This window comes from Lissotriton vulgaris, chromosome 2_1 (assembly GCF_964263255.1).
Source record: "Lissotriton vulgaris chromosome 2_1, aLisVul1.2, whole genome shotgun sequence".
Classification (NCBI taxonomy): Eukaryota; Metazoa; Chordata; class Amphibia; order Caudata; family Salamandridae; genus Lissotriton; species Lissotriton vulgaris.
The window spans coordinates 2,024,582,329-2,024,606,216 of record NC_141687.1 but is presented as its reverse complement, the minus strand read 5'-3'; the positions used below and the strand labels follow the sequence as shown (position 1 = coordinate 2,024,606,216).

Below are 23,888 nucleotides of genomic sequence, written 5' to 3'. Positions count from 1 at the left end.
GCATGGCACTTGGTGAATATATCACCCTAGAGAAGGTCAAGGCGGACATTACAAATCTGAAAGCGGGTAAAACACTAGGCCACATTACCTCCCGGTGGAGATCTTCGAAAGATACTCTGGCTTGTTGGGACTCTACATGCTTGACCTCTTTAAGGAGGTGAGAGATTGTGATGCTTTACCGCCGGACCTACAATGTGAAACCATTGTGGCGATTCATAAGCACAGTAAGCCCAAGAACAACTGCAGCTCCTATCGCCCCATCTCTTAGTTAAATATTGAAATGAAAGTGCTGACTACCATTCTAGCCTCGAGACTCCTGACAGTGATTGGTCAGCTTATTGATAGAAACCAGTTGGGCCTGATGCCAGGCAGGCCTACCAGATTCAATCTTCAGCCCCTCCATAATTGGATGTCGGAGGTTGATCAAAGAGAGGATCTCCATGTTTGCCAAGCGTTTGATGCAGAGAAGGCTTTCAACACCATGCACTGGCCCTTTTTTCACCAGACACTCTGTAAATTTGGTTTTGGCGCCTGCTTTAGGCAATGGATCTCGCAGCTGTATCAGGCCTCTAGAGTGGCTCTCCAAGTGAATTGGGTTCTCTAGTTAGTATTTCAGATAGAGCGAGGCACATGGCAGGTTTTCCCCCTGTCCCACGTGTTGTTCACCTTCACTAGCAAACAGTGGCGCCCGGCATGGCTCGCGGGTGGCCGATTATGCCGTGGGGGGGTATGTTGCAGGGACGCAGTTGCGGGGGGATGTCGCAGCGGAGGGGAGTCGCATGGGCGGATTGCACAATGCAAGCAAAAAAAACGTACCTTGCCACCAGGTCCTGCGCTGCTCCTGCTCTCCTCGTCTTGGATCAGGTAGCAGCCAGGTGTTGATTGGTCTGAACGCCGTGACACAACGCTCAACTAGGGGCTAGAGGGGTGGGCATGTTCTCCATGCAGGCTGTAATGCAGCCTGCATGGAGAACAGGGAAAGCGTGCATGACTGGGTTGGGCGGCCCGAGAGGGCCGATTAAACAGTCGTGCATTTTAGAGTGGGCAAACCACTCCTCCCATGCCCTCTTCCGCGAGCAGAGCAGACCCGCCCACCCACAAAAGAGGCAGGAAACATAAAACTATAATGACTCTAAGTTATCATAATTTTTTATGTTTCTTCTTCCACACACTGCTTAAAAGCAGTGAGGGATGATCCTCCGCCATAGCAGAGGAGCCACCTCTGCTACGGAAGCCTAGGTGGCTGAGATTAGCTCCCACCCAGCTATTCGGGGGTTCAAGGTCTCAGCCATGGCTAGGGAGGAGGAAACAAATCTCTCTTTATGCTGATGACATTTTGCTTTGTCACTGAACCCATGATTACCATCCCTACGATCATTCATACTTTTGAGTCCTATGGGGCTTACTTGTACTATCACATCAATTGAAACTAGTCGATGCTCTGTCCTCCCTACAGTCCGTTGGACTCCACTGGTTTTCCTCAGATGCTTCAGACAGTGACTGAAGGCTTTCAGTACCTGTGCATATATGGGACGCCTCATTGAGAGCAGTGTTTTTCTATGAATCTGGGGAGAGTGATGCAGACTTTCCAGGATGACCTGGAGAGATGGCGTATGTTGCCCCTCACCCTGTTGGGGAGAGCAGCCATTTTAAAAGTGATTACGCACCCCAAACTATTGTACACCATGCAGGAGACCTACTACCTGCACCATGAGACCCTGTTTGTTAAACTGGAAAGCGACCTGCGCTCCCTGCTGTGATTTGGTGGGCACCCTAGAATGCCTCTCCCCATGTTTCAGCATAACCCCTACAATGGGGGGATCGCTTCCCGGGCGCCAGGGTCTGTTATTGGGCAGCACAATTGGTGGTAGTGAATGATGGGCATTCTCCCGCATGACCACTCTACCTACAGGCTGGAAAACAAATAATTTGCTAGTCACTCATATCTTCAATGCCGGCTACACAGGTGTCGGTAAAGGCCTTGGGGAGGGCCACTGCCACAGATGCTGGGCAGGAAGGATGTCAGAGAAACGCCACTTTGGGAGGGTGCATGGTTGAAGGAGATTGGGAAACTTAGAGGATTTGAAACCCGGGACTTACTGAGGATCTCTCGTATAGGAGATCTCCTGGAAGGGGGCGCTCTGGTGCTGTGTGCTTTTGTTTGGCGTGATTACTCCATGCATTGCAACCAGTTCCTAAAATATGCTCTGCTGAGACACGCCAGGCAGGTAGGATAGAATAGGATAATATTTGTAGAGCACACTTATACCCATGAGTGTCAAGGCGCTGGCAGACGGAGAGGGAGAGAGACGCAGTTGCAGCTATCTAAGATGCAAACAGCCATTTTTTCAAGAGTTTTTTAAAAACGGTAAGGTGTCCGCATTAGACATGGAGGTGGGCAAGGAATTCCAAAGAGTTGGTAGCTGCTACATAAAAGGAGAGGCCACCACCACTGGTCCTGTGAAATCTAGGAGACACCAGTTTTTCTGTGAGAAGGAACTCAAGGTCCTCCCAGGAGTATTCCAATGGAAAAGGGTTTTCAGATGTGGAGTACCTTTACTGTGCATGGCTTTAAATACCATGCTCAGAACCTTAAAAGAGATACACTTCCTGATGGGGAGCCAGTGCAAGGAGCAAATCCCCTTCCTGGCTGACTGATACTTCAAAATATTAAGAATCAGCCTTGCTGCTGCGTTCTGTATTACCTGGTGCTTATTAAGGGAGACTGCATTGATGTTCAGGTACAGAGCATTGCAGTAGTCCAGCCGAGAGGTGACTAGTGCGATGATGATAGGTTGATGCAATTCAGACATAATATATGGCAACACCTCTTATGAGAGTTCTTAGAAAATAGAAGCAAATGCTAACTGTGAGGCTAAATTGTGCATCAAAGGTCCGACCCTCGTCAAAATGATCCACAGATTTTTTGCTGTCCTGACCGGGACAGGCAGCGGACCACAGCTAGCAGGCCACCAGACGTTTGACCTAATGGAATTCTGTGAGCCAAATACCAGCACCTCAGTCTTATCTGCGTTGATCTTCAGTGAATTTCCCTTCATCCAGCAGATAATGCTGGTCATACACTGATTGAACTTTTCTGAGACAGATTGCAAATCATTCTAGATGGAGACAATGATTTGTGTATTGTTCGCATAGAAGAGCACCTGAAATCAGAAAGACCGCACCAACTTGGCCAGAGGGGTCACATAGGGGTTAAAAAGAGTGGGGCTCAAAGAGGATCCCTTGGGCACCCCAGAAGGAAGGCCAAAGGCCTTACCTCTAAATCCTCCACAGATAACGATGTGGTCCCTGCTCGGCATAAAAGAGTAGAGAAGCTGCAGGGTCTTTCCTGTGCCTCCCACATCCCACAAACGCAGCACCATGCACACCCCGGAGACGGTGTTGAATGCCGCCGATTGGTCCAGCATAATCAATCAGATGGGACTTTTGGTGTCCTGGGCTTGATTTACAAGTAGAAAGAGCTATTAGAGACTATTCAGGATGTGCTAGCAGACAACATTTTGAAACCCAGAAATGCACAGATTGTCATAGGAAACAGGCGGAAGCTCCTTTGGAAGATGTGGCATCGGTTTTGGTGGGACCGCTAAGTGGAATTTCCGATACTCCTGATTTGTTAGCTTTAGAAGATTTATTTTCCAAATGGCCCACTGTACAGGCAGTGAACGACATCACCAGCCAAAATGTAATCACATTTTTAAATGTGGCTTTTGAAAGTGAAGGTTTGCCAGGATCAATTCTTACTGACAACGGGATACAGTTGTGTTCACATCAGATACAAGATTTTTAAGGGGGTTGGGAAACAAACACAAAAGTTGCTCACTATACCATCCTGAGACACATGGTGTTGCGAAAAGATTTAACAGAACTATTAAAGAATTATTACAGTTAGACAGAGCAGCCGGTATGTGTTGAAAGAAAGCACTACCAACAATGTGGTATTTCCCACATCAAACTAAAGGGCAGACACAATTCTATCTGTTTAGAGGTAGGATTCCCAGTAGTCAATTGGTTCCTTCTTGGATGAGTCAGAGGAAGGGAAGGGTGTGGAAGGCGGTGAGCTGGCAAAGAGGAGAAAAAAGAAATACAAGTTATGATTAAAGGAAGAGAGTGTGTGAAACAATGGCAGAGATTGGTGATTGGTTCGAGATACAAACCCCCTGAGGAGCAATGCCATTTTCCCAATAATCTGTACCACTGAGAGTTGCTAAGGTATTTGAAAACAGTTAAAATAGAGGATGGACGATGTTGACATCTAAACAGGGTTTCTTTACTACTTGGGAAGAAAGAGGGGCTGCGTAAAGCTGAAAATAAAGATGAAGCAGCACCTCAGGAAGGAAAGATGGAAAAGGATGTTGGTAGATCATGTCGGATCTAAAGTGCTCTGAAAGAAGGAGTGATTCCACTCCTCGCCGGGTGCACAGCTATAATGTTCTAGGCATCACAAAATATGCCACACAATAAGTCTTTTGTTTTCTTCTTTATTTTAATCACAATAATCCACGTTTTGTTTCATTCTTCCTGCTTTTACATCTTTTCGCTCTGTCACAAGAGGGAACGCTTACTATTTAGCTGTATTCTAAATGAGGCAGAAATGCTAATCCAAGCCTTCTTCTGCGCCACGATAGCACATGTAAGTTTTGTTCATGTCCATAAAATTCATATACCCAATGCATTTCGGGCCTTTTTGTTTGGCCCTTCGTCAGGGGTTATCTACAATGCAAAATACATGATTAACTCTGTTTTACTCAGTGACACTACATCTCAAATACTAATAACACAAATATCAAAACAAAGCTGTTTCATAAACTAACGTTTTCCCGGTAATGAACGTAGCCTACTGCTACACATTACCCTGAATACCTCTACTCCCTTCCATGCCTTTCCATCTTTTAATTCCTCCCATGTGTCCTACAACCTTCCACGCCATCATTCTATCTCCCCTTATCTCCCCTCCAAATTACTCCTTCCCATATGCGCCTCTTTCCACATACCGATGTTCTATTGCATAATGCACATTCCCCCATTCTTTTTCACCGTCATTACATATGCGTACCTGTTTGCAAAATGCCGACGTTCTCGTGCTTTCATCTGCTGTCTCATCAAACCGATGTTAAACTCTTAAGCTTCATACTGTGTACCCGCCTCCTTGAGCCTGAAGTTATTCCCGCCCCTCTATTACACCTGTATGTGATTAGTCCGTTTTTTTCTTTCGCTCTGCTGTTTCACCCTCCCCTCTTGATCACCGCCTACAAGACCCATGGTGCAGTTCGTGTAACAATCTAAATGTCCGGCATCCTTAATCCTAACTACAACATTCCGATATTCACCAATTCACAATGTATTCAACATTATTACCCCGCCCTCCCGTAGATGTCAACTGACGTTAGTTTTCGCCTCGATATGCGAGGTGTTTTTTATGTGTCCCCCAGATTTTACGTATTCTCATTGCAATAACACTAATGAAACATATAACGTTCTCTGTGTACCATGCTCCCATACACTTCAAGGATTTTGTTTAGAAATGCATTTAAAAAATACTGTACTTTTAAAGGCTGTTTAATTTGCTTAAATCTGTGACTATTGTATCACATTCTTATGTTCATAAGTTCTAAAAAAAACATGTATGTCATTATCATATCTTTATTTTGTACATATAGAATGTTTGTGTTACGCGTTCAAGGGTAAGATGTTTGGTGTCTCGCGCACTCTTTGTACTTCCCTTGATCAGTGATGCAACACCTGAAATGTGTCTGGTCAAAGGATTCTAAGATTGACAGTTGAGAGCAGTTAGAGGCGTTGGCTGGAGCATTTTGTTCAATAAAATCTCTCTTGTGAAGGACATTTCTACTCGTCATTATTTGAATGACTTTTTCACAGTAGCTCAAATGCTTTTTTGCCGTTGGACACTCCACCAAAGCAGTGTATTCTAGGATATAAAGTTTGTTTGCCAAATGATTCATGGACAATTCTGTAGACCCTCTTAAGGCCCACTTATCGAACACCATACACTTCATTCACTCTCATGTGAGACATTCTATCCTCTTGCTCTACCTACTAAATAGGAAGAGAGGCTTCATAGGCCGGATTCGACGAGAGTGATCAGTTTTTATATTAACTATACCAAAGACTTCCAAATTGTCGACCAGATTTTCATAGGCTGCACTGGCAAGATGAAGGGCAAAGCAATCCAGAAGAGGACGTTGTCAAGGTAGATCTTCTTACACCTTAAAGTATACTACGCCTTGGCTCGCAAAAAAATTCCAGAGAACATCAGGGCTCCCTACCAGAGTGAAATTGTCTACTTGAGCTCTGGCAAGGGGAGTTCACATTGCAGAGATCAGCAAAGTGGTAACTTGGTCTTCCCTCCACAAATTTGCAAAGCACTCCATTGACATCACAATGGTGTTGCTTCTAGTGCCGAAGTGGATCCATTGCTCCCTATCGGCTTGGAGAGCAACTGAAAAGTTTCCAGATTCAATCTGACTCCTGTCATATTCAAAAGATGAAGAATCTACATAGAGTATCCACCAGAAAGATCATTACTGAAGGTAACAAAATGGTTATTCAGGCCCTGGAGCCATACTGGACTCTACCCTCAGTCAGCAATACACTTACTTGCCTGCAGGAACCAGTGCCCGTGGAAAAAATTGAAATGCAGATTCCGAAAGCTGATGAGAAGAGCGGTGGCTCTAGGCCCCATCCACTGGAGCTCTTGTGACCAGAACGGTTAGCACTGGAGACTGAAAGACAGCACCAGCATGAGACCCTTGATAAAAAGGCGAGGAGGCCTTAAGGTCAGGAGAAACCCCGCAGTTGCACAGAAGGAGAAATTGAAAACTTACACAGTAGAGGAGGTCACACTATAAACACTGCAACTCAAGAATAAAATATACATTTACACTCCTAGAGACCTGTTAGGGTAACAACCAAAACTATGGTAATTAGCATATATACATTTCCTACCTTGAACCTCTGGGTTATAAATACAGCAACTAAGAGATAAAAAATCCGCACATTTCTGAAGGGTGCATGTGGACTTCTTACAAGAAATCCATTTGTACAATATAGGTAGTATGATTACAGCACAGATGGAGGGGGCAAGTGTTCAAAACTGGGCTTTCATCATACACCAGAGGGGTATTGGTGTGGGTGAGACCATGGTTACCCTTTGTAGCAGACATGAGACTAAGACACAAAGAGAACGGATATGCTTTTGTGGGCGGCACATTAGATAGCATACCCACAGTACTACGGGGGATATATGCTCCTAATGTTGAACAGCCAATGTGTTATACCTCCTTGTCCAAACTATTGACACAGTGCACACACCTCCCACTCCTCTTAGGTGGGAAATTTAACAGAGTACTGGATTTACACTGGTAACGTCCCCATCCCCCAGTCCTGCAAAGACAGACACATAAAACAGCCTGGGTCCCATGTTAATGACTGGACAGCTGGTCATCAGTGGACACATGGAGAAAAAGACACCCACACGATAATTTATTCAATTTCCTGATATAATTTAATATCAGGCTCGTCCAAGTGGCATGCACCAGAGCAATACAGGCAGTACTGCAAACATGCTGAACATTTGGGTAAGACAATTCTTTCTTATAACCAAATGTTAGAAAACATCAAAAGGGGGATAAGGACTGCCCTATATCTACATGATTCTTACAATATGCCATGCTGGGGACAATCTTTTACACCACCACCACTGCTAAAGCAACTGACCGATATATATACTGAGGCTGCTACATCATCCCTGATAGAATAGGAAACATTTAAGGTAGTAATTGGGGGCCACTGTATTTAGTGTTCGATGGAATCCTGAAAAGTACAAGATCGAGAACTGAAAGGACTAGACATTGCACCAGTAAGACTAGAATGGGAAGTGAGATAAAATACCTCTTGGAGGACACCCTCAGGCTAGCTAGGAAGGAATATGCCACATTGGTTGAAACAGAGCATTGTCTAGAATACAAAGCACTTGTAGCTGGGAACCATGCTGAGAGTCATAAGACCAATAGGTTATTATCATGGCTAACTAAATTGGAGACTACAGAGGCACCAATAACAGCAGTAAGTGATCAAAAAGGCATTCCCCAACACTCTCACAAAAGAGTTAACAACGCCTTTTACAAGTGCTACACTATACTGATGCACTTTGAAAAAAATTGAAGCATACCTTGAGGACGTAGGACTTGGACAAGTTGAACTAGAGGAGGAGGTGGATCAACTAATCACAGTTCAAGAGATTAAGACTTTTGTCATTGACTTGACGTACGGAAAAGCGCTGGTAATGGGCAGTCTCCACACAAGTAATACAGTACATATGCGGGTCGCCTAGCCCTGAGAATAGCTGTTCTTTACACATCCATGTTTGAAGCAGGACTAATATCCCCTACTGCAAGCAAGGCACTGATAATGGTATAGCCAAAAGCCGGTAAAACCTCATTCGATAAGGCTTTATATCGACAGCTATCAATTTTAAACACCCACTCACTATAATACAAGGGGAAAATTGTGGCCTAAAAATTGCCATATATGCTTTGATTTCTTAAGCTAGTAATATTTGTTTCAGGTGCTGTAAAAATGTGGGATAGTGAAAACTGTGATTAAATCGATCTCACTGTTTTATGCCAGCCTGGAAACAAGAGTGCGCAGAGGGAAAGTAGAGGTGGGTAGAGAAGTTAGCCTAACGGCTAGGGCGGTCGACCTCGAATCTGGGAAACTGGGTTGGAGTCTCGGCAATGACGTTGAACATCTTGTGATTCTGGGCACTAAAATCAGCCAATAAATCACTTAATCTACACGTGCCTAAAAAAATAAATATATATATTATGTGTGTCCTCATGTAACGTAACTAGTGCTGTGTAAAGAGCTCTGATTCCTGATTCAGGTCAAGGTTGCGCTATATAAAACTCTGCAAAAAACAAACAAAAAAAATAAAGTAATATTGCACCCCTACCTGGCAAGAGAGGTACAAGTTAGCCTTGGTTAATGTCACTACTTGTATTCGCCATAGCCACAGAACGTTTTGCAGTCAGATTGAGGGCCCAGGGTCAACCATGAGGCCTCCAGGTGAAAGAGGGACTTCATATAATCTCATTGCAAGCAGACAATATGCTATGCATAAAAGATGTGACCTTCAGCAACTTTGGAAAGATGTCAGGATTGGGCATTACCTGGACTAAATCCTGCTTTTTTTTTTTTTAAACCAAATTTTATTAGGTTTTCTCAAGAAATCTTCATCATACATGAGGCATAGTCACGATATTCATGGTACATCTATGGGACTTAGCCATTCATTGGTATCTTAAACAAACTCCCTTGTAACTTAACTTCCCCCCTAACTCATCCCCCCTTGAGTTGCATGTGGAGTGGTGTGAGAGTATCGCTAAGTTCTACTAGGTCATAATAGGTTTTGCCTTTTATTCCGGTGCGCTGGAAGGCTGACTAATCCTGACCCACCTACTCGTCCCCACCCCCTCCTGGTCTTGTATTACCGATCGCGGAGAGCCTGCCCGCTGAATCCCTGCCCGTCAGTTATTGATTCGCCTACCAGGGGATCCGATGCCCATGCTCGACCTATTTTACCTATTCCTCATCTGGCTTCCCTTGAGTAAGAGTCTACCTTTTGCTCCCGCCTATTATTCTAGCTCCTTTTTCCATGTGACTATCTGTGGTTCCACCCGTGCTTTCCAATTCTTAGCTATTTCCCTCTTAGCCTGAACATAGGCAAGGTCTTGGAATTTCCCAGTCGTTTTGTTTTTAGCAGAGTGTGGTAACCACCCTAATAGATAATGGTATGGGGCTTGTGGAAGGCCCTTGTCGATCAGGTCACCTACTGAGCATCGTATCTCGTCCCAGAACGCTTGTACTGTGGGGCAGTCCCAGAACATGTGCATTATATGGGCTCTCCACATCTCGGGCATGTTGCGGTCTCTGTCCCAAAGTATTGCCGAATGCGGGACGGGGTGAGGTATGCTCTGTGGAGTATGTCAAAGTTTATTCATTTGTAGTGCGCATTTCTAGGGGCCTTTGGCATACGTTCTAGTATCATGTCCCAGTCTTTCTCCGGGATCTGTTCCCCAAGTCCTCCTCCCACTGTAGTCACAGGCTCTCTAGTGTCCTGTCTGATCACCCTGTAAATACAGGAGACCGTTTTGATTGTCCCTCCAGACACTACGACATATCTGCATCCTGCAAGCGCCCAAGGTTCCTTGTTGCCTGCTCCGTAATGTTCCCTAATCCTACTAGTGAGCGCTCTATGCTTCAGAAATTGACCCGCCGGCAGGTCATATGCAGCTTGCAGTTCTTCGAAGGGGAGCATTGCTGAGTCTTGCTACAGGTCCCCCATTACTTTTAGCCCTGCCTCATCCCAGTCCTCTAGCCTCGACCAGTGCTCTCCCTGCGGTAGCTAGGGAAGCATTGTTATAGGCAAGTTCCGGGGAGTAAGGGCTCTTAGTGCCCGCTCGTCCCAGGTATCTGGCCCAACAGCGCATCACCACTCTGGTCTCTGCCCTGTCTTACGACAAGTTCCTCCGCACCCGCAGTACTATCTTCGCAAGGGTAGCAGCATCAGGTTCAGTCGGGTGCTGTTCCCTATTCGGGTTTCGTTCAGCTGCTAGCCATTGGATCAGCCAGTACAACTGGGCTGCCACGTAGTGTCCCTGAAAGTCAAGGACCGCTAGGCCTCCCTCAGCCACAGGGCGCTGCAGCATGCCCAGGGCTACCCTTCTGTGTCCCATCCCCGAGATAAAGGACACCACCATTGAGTCCAGGTCATTAAATTTCGCTTGCGGTATCCACACTGGGAGAGTCCCGAAATAATATAATAATCTCAGGAGTGCCACCATCTTCAGAACTGCCACAGAGAGCAGGAGTGTCCCCCGGAACTCCATAGAGGACAGTGTTTCAAGGACCTAGCTATATTGCTGTGTGATATGATTTGTGATGCAAATAGGTGCAGAGTAGCACTGGACAAGTTGAAATTGCCTGAGGGCAGTCGTGAATCGGGAGTGAAATAAGGACTCTGAGAGCCATTAGATAGTACAGTTCGAAATCCAGTCATAGTGGTTGGTTGGGTGGTTAGGTAGTCACAGACTAGCCAAAGTGAGTAGGAAGGTGGGCAGTAAACATTGAAAAATAATCTACAACCTATCCCTATCTAGCATGACAATACAGCAAAGTTTTCCTAGACTGGTATGAGTTGAGCTATAGTGCTATCTTTAAACGTTGCATAGGACTTGGCAAGATACGCATTATTGCTCCAACATTCCTCTTGCTAGTGCTCCATGGGAGGCAGGGAATCTGTAGGGGTCACCAGTCACCACAATAGGAGATCTGTTTGATTTTTTTAGCTGCATTAGAGTCGCTAGTGGAGGACTTTGGGCTCCCACATGGAACATTCTTATAAAACTTTAATAATTAGGCTTTGTAAAATATGGTTAATGACTGTCCTGGAGACACCAACCCACACATTTATACAATCAATACACACACTGGGAAATGGGAGGTGGTTGATAACATGGCTTTCCTCAGTGAACCTCACTGTAGGGACTACGAGATAAATGGAAGATCGATCTGGCTAGGGGGTTTCATGAAAAAGAATGTTACCAAATATTAATGCCCCTAACCCCACCCTCGGAGATCAGTCTGGAAACCCATGGTTGGCTGTGTTACCTAGAAGGACATTGGACCGATCCTTGAGATAGTTTTTGCAGCGCTATGGGCTTTTCTCCCTCCATCCCATTCAAAAGTAAAGGGTAATGCAAATTTGCCTAGCTGTAGTACAGGTTAGTTTCAATTATATTAAGGACTCGGAGGCAAGGATTATGTCTTCTTTCTTTGCTTTATTACTTCAGCAGTAATTTTTTTTAAAACACACCAAAAACGACTTCTCCCATGAAAAGCAGGGAAACAAGCAAAAAAGTTCAGAACACAAGTCCTTCTCTCCGCAGCCCGGTCCCAACTTGGTCCTTCCACTCGTTTCACTCCTCCTCTTTCTTCGCTCAAACATCTCCGCAACAAACTTCATGCATCCTCTTTGGACCCATCATTCCCTGCAAATACCAGTCATCGTCAGAAACCATTTACTGTATGGATGGATCATAAAAATAATCACTGTAGTGAACACTGCTATGCAAAGCATAACTACAGATACAATTCAACAATGAAACGTAATTCTCACTAATCATTTAATCGAGTTACTTGCACCAGAACGGGGATGGTCTACGTCCTTAGTGATTGCCTTGGCGGATAATCCTCCCCTCCATGTCCGTAATAGAATTGAAACCTACCTGTACGACATCTAGGCAAATTTTCATTCTATGTCAGAACCGGAGGCTCAGATTAGCCAGTTTAAAGCTTGTCTACTACCAACTGCGCCACTTCCAGCACTGGCTTAAAGTAAAACCTCTTAAAGGTAGAGTCTGAGGGCCAGTCGGCAGCGCGCATCAGATCATCCTAACGCACTCTGTGTGAAAGTGCCTTAGAGGCCATTGCCCCTCTAGCTGAGAGAGCACCAAACACCTTTGTATCAATCCTTGCCTCTTGCATTATCCAGCGCACCCATCTGGCTATGGTTAGAAACAAAAACCTCAGTACAGTTTTTGTAATGCAATAAGCAGTTGTCTCTTGCCTCAGTAACCTCCTTGTACGCTTGGAGGCACTATACCACGCACAGCTTAGGGGATTCCCGAAGGCCAGGTATGAGAGAATCCTGGTATTGCACTTGGTCCTTCTGCTGACAGTAAACGAAACCCCATTCGGGGAGAACACCCTGGCCGAGATGTCCAGGGATCTCACGTCTGATACACGCCTGCAAGAAAGCAGGCACAATAGCATAGCCAATTTAGCCGAAGGCAACTTGCGAGATAACAATTCTTTAGGCTGCCAGGATAGTAAAAGATTCAACACTAGATTCACATCCCACAATACAAAATAACGTGGTTCCGGCGGAAGGGATATATGAATCCCTCTAAGAAGCCTGCAGACAAAAGGGTGCTCTCCCACCGGCGACCCGTTAATGGGAGAATGACCGACTGAAATGGCTGATCGGAATGTATTGATAGAGCAGTATGCCTAACCTTCCTCTGCGAGGCCCGCCTAGAAATTTAAAATATGTTCTACATCAGTGACCACGGGATCGACACTCCGTCGCATACACCAACTGCGCAACCTGTTCCAGGCAGATCGGTACCTTTTGGTCATTCTCTCTGCCTATGCTCTGGATAGCAACGACTCAGCGTGTACTGAAAAGCGTGGGAGCGACCAGCGTCACCTGTTATCTGGCAGGCCATCATCTGTAGTGTCCCTTCCACCACCGGGCGATGAGAATTGAGATCTGGATTAAACAGTATGCAAGGAAAGATAGGGATTTGTATTGAAGAATCCCAAGAAAGTTCCAGAAGAACCAGACACCATACTTGAGATCTCCAAAGAGGGGTAATCAACACAATCTCTGCCTGCTGGCACGTACTTGGACGGACACCCGCATGATCATGAGGAAAGGAGGAAAAGTGTAGCCCTGCTCCCGCCGCCAGTCCTGGAGGAACGCATCCATCGCCTCTGCCTGAGGACCTGGCCACCAACTGAAAAATCTTGGCAATTGATGATCCAGACGTGATGCAAACAGATTGACTGAAAAGGGACCCCACCTCTCCGACAACTGGGAGAACACATGCGGGTCCAGTTTCCAAGCACTGGAGTCCATGAGGTTGCGAGAGTGCCAGTATGCCACCTTGTTCTCCTGACACGGGACGGACACCTGGTTTGCTGGGCAAAAGTTCCAAAATACTTTGGCCAGGGTGCAGGATCTGGTACCCAGATGGTTGATGTAACTCACGGTGGAAATATTGTCCATTTTGAGAAGCACACAAGATTTCACCCTGTCTTTCGTCCAGCACTGCTAAGCAAAGGACCCCGCCAGGAGCTCCAGGCAATCGACGTGCCCAGATTGTTCTTGTATGGACCAAGCTCCACCTGTGGAAAAATCTCTGCATCTGGCACCCCAATCGAAGGGCTGGCGTCGTACTCTATCACAACGTCCGGGGCGGAACCGAAGATTGCTCTCCTGTTCCATGGCTCCATGTGGGTGAGCCACCAAGCCATATCCTCTTTCACTTCCTCTGTCAGCGGCACGTATTGAGAGTAAGTCATCTAATTTCTGAGATGGTGTGACTTAAGTTGCTGCATCGCACGATATTGCAAGGGGCCTGAATTGAGGAGGAGAGAATGCCCACCAGATGAACAAGCTGGTACAGAGATGTTTGGGGCATTGTCAAGGTTGGTCACAGCTCGTGTCTGATCTTCGTCATCTTCCGGGCTGGAAGGCTCAGGGTAGTGGAGACGGAGTCTATCGTGAAACCCAAAAAGGTTGCGCATTGAACTAGGGTCAGAAGGGATTTCTTTTCATTTATAATGAATCCTAACCCCTGCAGTAAGTTCCCAGCTGTCTGTAAAGGTCGGGTCAACTTTTTGGGACACTGGGCCAGGAAGAGCATGTCGTCTAGGTAGACAATAATCTGTATGCCCTACGCCTTTAAGAATTCCACCGCCGGCCTGAGGAACCCTGTGAAACACCACAGCTCTGACGATAGCCCGAAAGGCAGGCTGGTGAACTCTAAGACCTGGCCATCCCACCTGAATTGCAGGAAACGGCAGTGAGGAGGAAAGATTGGGACTGTGAGGTACACGTCTTTCAGATCCAGCCGGACCATCCAGTCAAGAGGACTCAACAAGTCCCGGAGACGGAGGCTACCCTCCATTTTGAAGTGGCGATATACCACCCACTCGTTGAAATCCTTCAAGTTGATCACTGGTCTCCGGCCCCCGTCTGCCTTGTCGATCAGGAAAATATTGCTGACAAACACATTGGGGTGCTCCTCTGAGCGGCGAATTGCCCCTTTTTGGATAAGGGTGGAGACCTCGTCGTCTATCAATTCCATGTCATGCTGGGAAAATGAAATGGGGAGAGGACGGGCTACCTGTTGATGACAGCTGTAGAATTCCACCTGTCACTTGTGTTGGAAGCCCAAGCCTGGAGGAAGAGTGCCAACCGAGCCCCCTACTCGCAGGCGTGCCAAAAGCAGCACGCTCACCTTTGCCTGAGGCATTTGATTGACCTCTGTAGCCTCCACGGCCTGGGAACTTCTGTCCTCTGGTAAAGTAGAAAATTTTGAAGCGTGCGCTGTCCTGATATTGCCCATGCCCAGAGCCTTGTCCCTTGTCAGGGTTGGATAGGAGTAGCGGCCGGTCCAGCGATCCCATCCACGACTGGCCCCATGGGAAACCCGAGGGGTAAAGACCCTGCAAATATTGGACAGGGCCATGTTCAGTGATCTGAACTTCGCTACTAACTTACCAAGTTCTTTAACAGAGGGGTCCCCAAACAGACCCCCTGGGCCACAACGCTAGCCTTCCACGAGGCAAGGTCCTCCAACTTTGGGTCTACCTTTATCAAAAGAGAATGACGCCACTCTGTAGAGAGTGCACAGTTTGCGTTCCCTAGAAACCTGACAATACTTCTGGGGAAATTAAAGAACCCAAGGCCTTAGCCTCCTCTGCCATATCTAGGATCTTGGTTAGTGGGCCAACCACGTCCAGGAGCTTGTCCTGGCAGGAGCGCCAGGACCGGTCGATAGCCTTCTTATGGTCCTTCACAAACTTGGCTAGGAACGTTGCTATCTTTGGATCATTTCCGGGTGTAAGGGCAACCTTGCCATCTAAACTGGGATGCAGGCATTCTGCCCGGAGGCAGTTGTGTGCATCTTTTGCCATGGGCTTACATAGACAGCTTGTGACATACTTGGCCACTTTGTCCCCAGCACTCAGTCTGCAGATGGAGGGTGAATGATGTCACCCGGGTCTAACAAGTCAGAAACGCCCTCCGGGGCAGGAGGTGGGGTGGGAAGCCACGGTTTAGAGGGACCTGCGTCGTCATATGTATCCCCAGGGGAATCTCCTGTATCTTGGGGTTCTCGGGTGGCAGTGCATGAGGGGAGGGGTCAGGGAACTATCTGGGGAGCCGCCGGCACTTGCTGTGGTGGGGACCTGCGCCAAAAATGCCAGCTTCAGGCATGTTAAAGCATCTAAATCATCTACATCCACCCCAGAGTTACAATGTCATTTTGAGGGGGGATCCTTCCCCTTGGGGTGTTTGGGGGGCCTTTGGGGGATCTGGAGTTTAGCCCATTTGGTGCACTCCTGTGCAATCTGAGAGGCGCTGTTCCAAGGGTTGCATTGCTTGGTTTACAGCCCAGTCCCAAGGGAGGAAGGACAAGGAGTCCTCCTCCTGGAACTGCTCTTTATCTGCTTGTATGGCTGGGCAACAGGATTGAAGTGTGGGGAACAGGCTTGATGCAACAGGCTGGTCCTTAAATGTTGATGAGCACCGGATTGGAGCACGCAGATCGTGAGCAGAATTTAGACTAGGAGTGGGCCCAGACTGATATGGGTGAGCCAGTGGTGCACAATTCACGGGCAGACCTCTGAGATATTCTCGTCCTAATATAGTATGGGCTGCTGCCACCCGAGACCAGTGTCCCATGCTGTACTATGAGCCTCAATTACAAGCCTGCTGGGTGTCAGAAGCACACCAATACAGACCCCTTAGGGCGACAGGTAAAAGGGAGGGGGGTACAGACCCAAAACCAGGGTGTCACTCGGGCGACTCTGGACTAAGCTGGACTCTCCAGAGGACAGAGCTCATCAGCACTCAATTCCGAGTATCGAGCTCACCCTGCCAATAGAGATGCCACAGCAACTCCAAACGGTTGTAGAAACTCACGGTAGGCGAAAATGGCAATAATGTCGCGAAAGGTAAGCAAACCCATCTGACGACCGTAGGAATCTGTATAGAAAACAGATTAATTCAGGGAGTCCAAAAAATGGTCAAACAATAACCACCACATCACCCCCACATCAGGAAAAGACCGAAAAACGACTTAACTTGCTGCTGCGCAGCGAAGAAAGAGGAGGAGTGAACAAAGTAGGGGGACTAAGTTGGGACCGGGCTGCGGACAGAGAAGACGGACTAGTGTCCTGAACTTTTTGCTAGTTTCCCTGCTGTTCATGTAAAAGTAGTTTGTTGTGTGTGTGTTTTTTTAAATTGCTGCTGTAGTAATAAAGCGAAGGAAGAAGGCATAATCTGAGCCTCCTGTCCTGTCATAGAATGCATTTTAATACTGAGAGAAATACATTGGGGCTCACTTTTTAAATCAATTAGAAAGATTTTTAATATGGCATGGTACTAGAAACAGAAAAAAAGATGATTGACCGAGCAAAGAGAAGAACGTATCCACTGTGCAGACAAGATAAAGAGGAACTAGAACACTTAATATAATTTTAAACTGTTAGATAAGAGGAAGCATGGTAATCCAAATATTGTGTACTCTGTAACCAATACCAGCTAGGATATTCTTTAATATCTTTTTTAATATTTCTTTGTAATTTGTTTTAAAACTGCAAATAAAGATTTTTGTTATAAAAAGAAGGCATGGGCCGAATATTGATTTGAATGTATGGAAGTATAGTACTCTCAAAGGTGTTGGAATACAGTAACCTCCTGCTTGTTGTAGATTGTTTTATGTTCCCTAAAACATAGTGACAGAGAAGCGGCTGTTGTCAGCGTGAGGGGTCTGTAACAAAACAAACAATTTTTAAAAAACGTACCTCCTTGTCTGCTGCTCCTCTGGACACAGGCTGAAACTCCCAGACTCTACGGCCCGTCCAGAGCCTGCTCTCACACCCATGAGAGCAGTTTCCGGATTGGGCGGAGCATGTTAGTTTGGCGCTCCATTTGGCGCCTGTGCCTTCTGGTCTCTCCACTCGGCAACACAGCTGAGTTGGTGAGATGTCGTTGTGCATGACGGTTTGACCGGCGTAAGACGGCCAGGCAAACGGTCATGCGCACTGACAGTAGTGCCCACTACTCCTCCGCCTGTTGCAGTGCTGTGGCCCTGCCCTACAGGATGAAAAATACAATGATCATCATTTTATATTTCCTTTGCCTCTGAAGGCAGGAGGGCGACGCTCCTCCGTCATAGCGGAGGAGCTGTCGCTCAGTGATTGTTGGGAAAGCTCAGCCTCCAATCCTACTGCCTAAGAGCGCCCGGAAGAAAGCCCTGTCAGTCCGTGGACTTTGATAGAGAAGACTGAGTTGTTTTACCTAATATTTTCGACTGAAGTTGTGCTGTTTCTTCTGAGTTCCTAGAGCCATACAGATTAAATATTTTAATGTACATGTGAAAGTTTACCTAAACTCGATAAGAGCAAGTTGACTGTTAACAATGGGGAAGACAGTGAATAGGAGAATGTGCTTATCTTTGAGATGCACAATGTGAGAAGGAAAGTTCAATCCTTACAGTGTTCTCTGATATGTTTAGAGCAATGTATGGAATCCCAAGTTAAAGTCACTCATACTAGAAGCACGGTTTAAATCACATTATATTCAACTTTCAAACACAGGATTGAGGTTTCGGTATGCTCTAGCGTTTTTTATTTAAAATCTGCAGTATGTCCCATGACACTTTCTTTATTTTTTGATGGCGAAGTCTAGTGAACAACCTAAGTATGGTCTTATTTGTCCAATTCCGTGGGTCTGACTCATGCTCATTTTGATAATTTGCAATGTGTAATATGTGTGAATTCCATAGGACTGTACCAGCTCCTTGGTGACAGCCAGCTTCTTGATCCCATGCAGCAGACTGCACTTTCACCTAGGTTCTTCTTGGACTTAAGATCAACATCCAACCACAGGAAATCTGGGTTATTAAAAGACTCCCAAATGCATGCTCCTCGAGTGACTAGTTATGAGCTGTTGGTGCATATTCAACTATGTATAAACAAATGTAAAGGGTAGGGTGCTGATCATACAAAATGAGGGAACAAACTATTGTAATGTATTGATAATTTTCTCTTGAGATGTATTGTCATCCCTTGCCCTGTCCCTTTCCTCCCACTATCCCCCTTCCTTTCCCACAGTTGGTACCTGCCTGATAAGATGTGATGTAATGCATTGTTGTTGCTGCAACATTTTCTCTGCCATTCTCTCTGGGACTGAACTTGTGATGGCTAATCAATGAAGAGCCTAAAACTCATTCTTGCGTTGCAGATTTACTGAAAAACGAGCCTTAACTTGGGGACATTGAATTTGTTGGGCATAGGTAGTAGAAATTGTACAGCAACATGGAGCTGAATATTTATCAATCTGAAATGCCTATTGTTTAATGTAAAATCAATAGAAAGAAATTAAGAAAAAACTTTAAAGGTCACAATTTCTTTGTATTGACAAACTGGATTAGGCACACACTAACACCCTACAGTTTAGTTGTTCAAATAAACGGCTTTTGTCTGGGTTTCTATTGTCTTTAATAGTGATTTCCTGGGCCTTGTCATTGATATAAAGGCACTGGTGTGGGTCTCTTATTGTTCATTAATTCTCTCCACAGTTTACTTTTCCTAAATATTTTCGATTGCGTCAGCATGTTTGCTTATGTCATCTAGGTCTGACCAGTGATGGTGATCCAAAATATTAATCTGATCGTCATCAATAAAGAATAATTTTGCAATCTGAGATGAACATCTGCATAGATTCTTTTGGATTCATTGTTGCCGTGAATCAGTTTCAAATAAATTGACAAAAATTTGCATCATTGGCCTTTGTTGGATTGATTTAAAAAATAACTAAGTTCCAGAGAACTTTTTTTTCTGCCAAGTGATTCATGCATCAGAAACCTATGCCTCATTGAGATACTGCTTCAAAATGTTCATGTTTGAAAGTCGGTGGCAAACATAAAACAATGTTTGAAAGATGTGTTTACCTTTATTCATTATGTGCATTGATAGGGAATTAGTCTTATTGTTGACAAAGGGCTGAACTTAACGTACTTCAACATTTCCTTTAGGCATGAATGCATCTACGTTGGACCAGCTTACCCTGACGCTGGCATGGGACAGAGTGGACATTGCCAAAAATCATATTTTTGCTTATGGACAGCAGTGGACGGTATGTACGACAAATAGACTTTCACCACAGCGATGTGGTACATCTATTATTTCATCACTTTTTACAATCACCATGACGCGTTAATTGTCGCTAACGATCTATATTACTAATGTGTGATACCCTAGTAATAGGTTTGTTCTTTAGACCTGCCTGTTTTTTTTTTACCACTGTTTGCCTTAAGCAGCTTCTTAATACCTTATGTGTTTCTTGCCAAGACACCTGCATACCAGCTGACAATCTGTACAGGATTAGTCAACCCTGGGTTTCTGGGCAGGGCATCTGACAGTCAAGAAGTCAAAGATAATTGTGATTTTCTAGTAGTTGAATGATCTGCATATGTACGTTTCATATTACATGCTCCTCATACTAATAATTTCAGAGACAACGTTACAGATTTTTAAAAAAATGGAAAAACAAAGTAATAGAACAAAATAGAGAGAGCCACCGAGTATCCAAGTTCACAACTATTAGCAGCCGGTGCCAGGTTGAAATCATCACTGAGCAGCAGACACCACCAGTGGGTGGCGGAAATTTTAGGATGGAGCAGCCGCTGCCCAGCCATATTGGCTGAGGGGCCACTTCCCCTCACATTTTTCCCATCAAGAAGAGTATCTGCAGGCTCAACAAAGGTCAGCCTGACAGACCCTCTTTATTTTCAGGCCAGACACCCAGAAACTAGACCTGTGCTAGATGTGCAGAATCCTGGCTTCCTGAGGTGAACTTTGGTGGGCTGAGGATGTCGTAGCTCCTCAGCTCAGCAAAGGTCCTCGCAGCCCTCACCCTCCTGATAAGGGGGAGCATCACTGATTACCCCAGTATTGGAACTTTCATAGATTCCCATGCTTTGTATCATTCCCCGTCGTCGGAATGGGAGCCTCGGTAAATAGAAAATACCTTAGTAGTAAGCACAAAGTGAAAAAATAGGCCTAGGCCTCATCTCATTTTGTAGCTTATCCACCTCTTTTCGTAAAAGAGACCAAATTCTTGCAATAGCCAATCAGAGCAGCCTCACCCCATAGAACCTTCCTGAGAGAGCCTCATAGCCTGAGATTTTCTACCGCACGTTGTGCAAGGGAGTCTCCATTGAGCTCTGCTCAATTTTCTTCACTTCCGAGTATTTTTCTTCAAATTTTGCCTATTTTTCGTCATGTCTGACAAGGAGAAGAAAGCACTTTTTAGAGCCTGTGCTACTTGCTCAAAAAAGAGGTTGTTTGTTGAGGACAAACATGAACACTGCATATACTGCTTATATCCGGATCATAAAGCCACAGACTGCAAGATTTGCAGAACCTTCTCCACCAAGACCTTGAGGGACAGAGAGGGACGTCACATCACTTGGCTACAGAAAATGAAAGACCGCAAGGAACTTATGTCTTCTGACAGTGAGGGCTCCTCTTCGATGGTGTCCTCAAGAAAATCGAAGAAGAGGGGTAGGTCTCCCCCCTACTACATCTGATGAGCCCCATGTCAAGGCCTTGCCTGGGACCTCTGATAGGTCTGATAGGCCTGCTTCCCAAAAATCTCCTCACCACGGTGAAAAGGAGAGGCAGGGAAAGCTTGAGGAGTCGCAACCTTCAAAAAAGGCTAAGAAGATCGTCCCTGTGACTTCACCACCCTCTGACAAGGATAGAGGGGTGAAAAAGCCTTCAACTTCGACTCAGGAGGTTGTTTCAGACAAGAAACAGCGTTCGTCGATGGTGAAAACCACAGGTACGTCGACGATTTCTATCAAGAAAGACTTGTCTGTAAAATTGGCCTCGTCGACGGGCTCGTCGACGATGGCTACGTCGACGGCACCTGCGCCGTCGACTATGTTTAAGACGCCTGCACCTGATGCCTGTTCGTCGTCGACGAAAATGACTTTCTCCACGTCGACGACGATGACGACGAGAGTCGCTTCGACGACGACGAGGACACCTTCGACGACGACCATGTCGACGACACCTGTCACCTTGCTGCTGACGACGAGTTCGTCGACGGTCCCGTCGACGATCCAACCATCTTCGACGATGACCATCTCCCCGTCGACGACTCAATCCTCGACGAGGAGCGCAGTTTCTTCGTCGGCGCCTCCGTCGACGAAACAGTCTCTGAAGATACTACCGTCGACGACGTCATCAACGACTGGAAAAATAGTTTTTTCACACCGAAAGAGACAAATAACACCGGAAATGACATCTCCACGACAAGTCCAACGGTTTACTCCTACCCTATTGCTGGATGAGGATTCTGAAGAAGAGGCTTATAGCGATTTTGGAAAGGCTTATAGCCCTTCTGACTTGCAAGTAAAAATACAAGACATCAGTTCTGAGGAAGGGGAAATGGAGCAACAACAATATGATCCACAGGATCATTATGAACTACAGGAAATGCCAAGCATGCAGGTTCCTTTGCAGAAACCTCCACGTCAATCTCAGCAGGAGATGGTGGCGATGCAATCCACTCTCATCTCTGATCTACAACTAATTTTGCAGGACTATCGGAGGCGATTTCCTACTCCTCAGGAGGTTCAACAGGTACGCCCTCCTACACCTCCGCCTCAGTTATCACAGCCTGTGGCAGGACACTCTTTGCCTTCAAGAGGGCATGACACAGAGCCCGTAGAACATCCTCAAGAGGTGGTGCCCATTCGGGACGATATAGATGATGATAATGCCTCATCGGATGTAGATCAGCAAGTGGACCCTGACCAAGACCAGAATGTAGACTGGAATCAGGATGACCTTCGAGATCCAGACGTCACAGGGCCTGATACTTCAATCTCTCCTCCAGCAGATATCGGAGGCTTTCACAACTTGATGGAACGAGCTTCCAAGAGATTTGGTCTTCCGGTTACCACAGTTCAGTCCGAATGTTTTCTTACGATTTCAAAGAACCATTCCGGAAATCCGTACGTTCAATCCCCATCATTGAACATGTTTGGTCTGAAGGCCTAAAAGCTATGGTGAATCCGGCCACGGTCCTCCCGGTTCTCCCCAGTCTGGAGAAAAAATATAAGGCGCGCCAGAGGGCAGCCCGGCATGTCTACTAGGTCAACCAAAACCGGACTCGGTCATTTCCCAGGCCGCACAGAGTAAATCTAAAAACCCATCCACGCCGCTAATGACGCCACCGGATAAAGAGTGAGAACAGAATAGGGTTGGCTCTAATCAGCAAGGCTGAGCCTGTATCATAAGTAACAAGAGAAAATGCCAGTGCTGATAAACTTGATTCAACAGTGAGATAAATCTTCCACAAGCAGAAAATCAAATTCCAGAAAGGGAATGCTCATTAGTCGCAATTTTATTTTATAGAGAATTTCAACAATATTTTATAAAAGTCCTTTTTACATTTGAAAGAAAAAACATTAGGACAAAATCAGAACTGAGAGCGGACACAAAAGTACAATCACCTGGAATGAACCACCATTCAAAGATACAGTCATATCACATTCGCCACACATTCAACGCACACACACTTAGCTTAAGCATACCATCTATACATTATGTACAAGGGAAGAGGAATAAATACACACAACTGGAACTGCATTAATTAAACAGAAAAGTTCACAATTTTGGTTAGAAGATTATACACTACCAAGGATTTTACAATTTCAAGAAGTCTTTGCAAAAATGAGTGAAGGTCATTACTGTACAACAAATAATGTGGAATCTATACAAAGGCTTGACTCTTAAATCAGGATGGCAGACCAGTGAGGAAAAAGGGCCTACGCGTTTCGAATCTCCTTTAGTTCTATGGAGATTCTCATCAGGGCCTCAGGCAGCTGCACAGGGGGGAAGAAAAAAGAGAAACATATATCTTTTTTTCAAGGAGTTTAACACAGAAGTGACAAAAGAGTCAACAATCTAACACA

General features: G+C 45.7%; 1 protein-coding gene across 1 annotated transcript in view; it reads left to right on the top strand.

Moving 5' to 3' along the window:
• LOC147733673 (transient receptor potential cation channel subfamily M member 7-like) overlaps window positions 1-23,888 on the top strand; it is a 1,613,265-nt gene that overhangs the window by 663,916 nt on the left and 925,461 nt on the right. Inside the window, exon 11 of the mRNA XM_086958251.1 lies at window positions 19,935-20,035. Coding sequence (XP_086814377.1) covers window positions 19,935-20,035 — 101 coding nt within the window. The remainder of the gene's footprint in view (window positions 1-19,934; window positions 20,036-23,888) is intronic.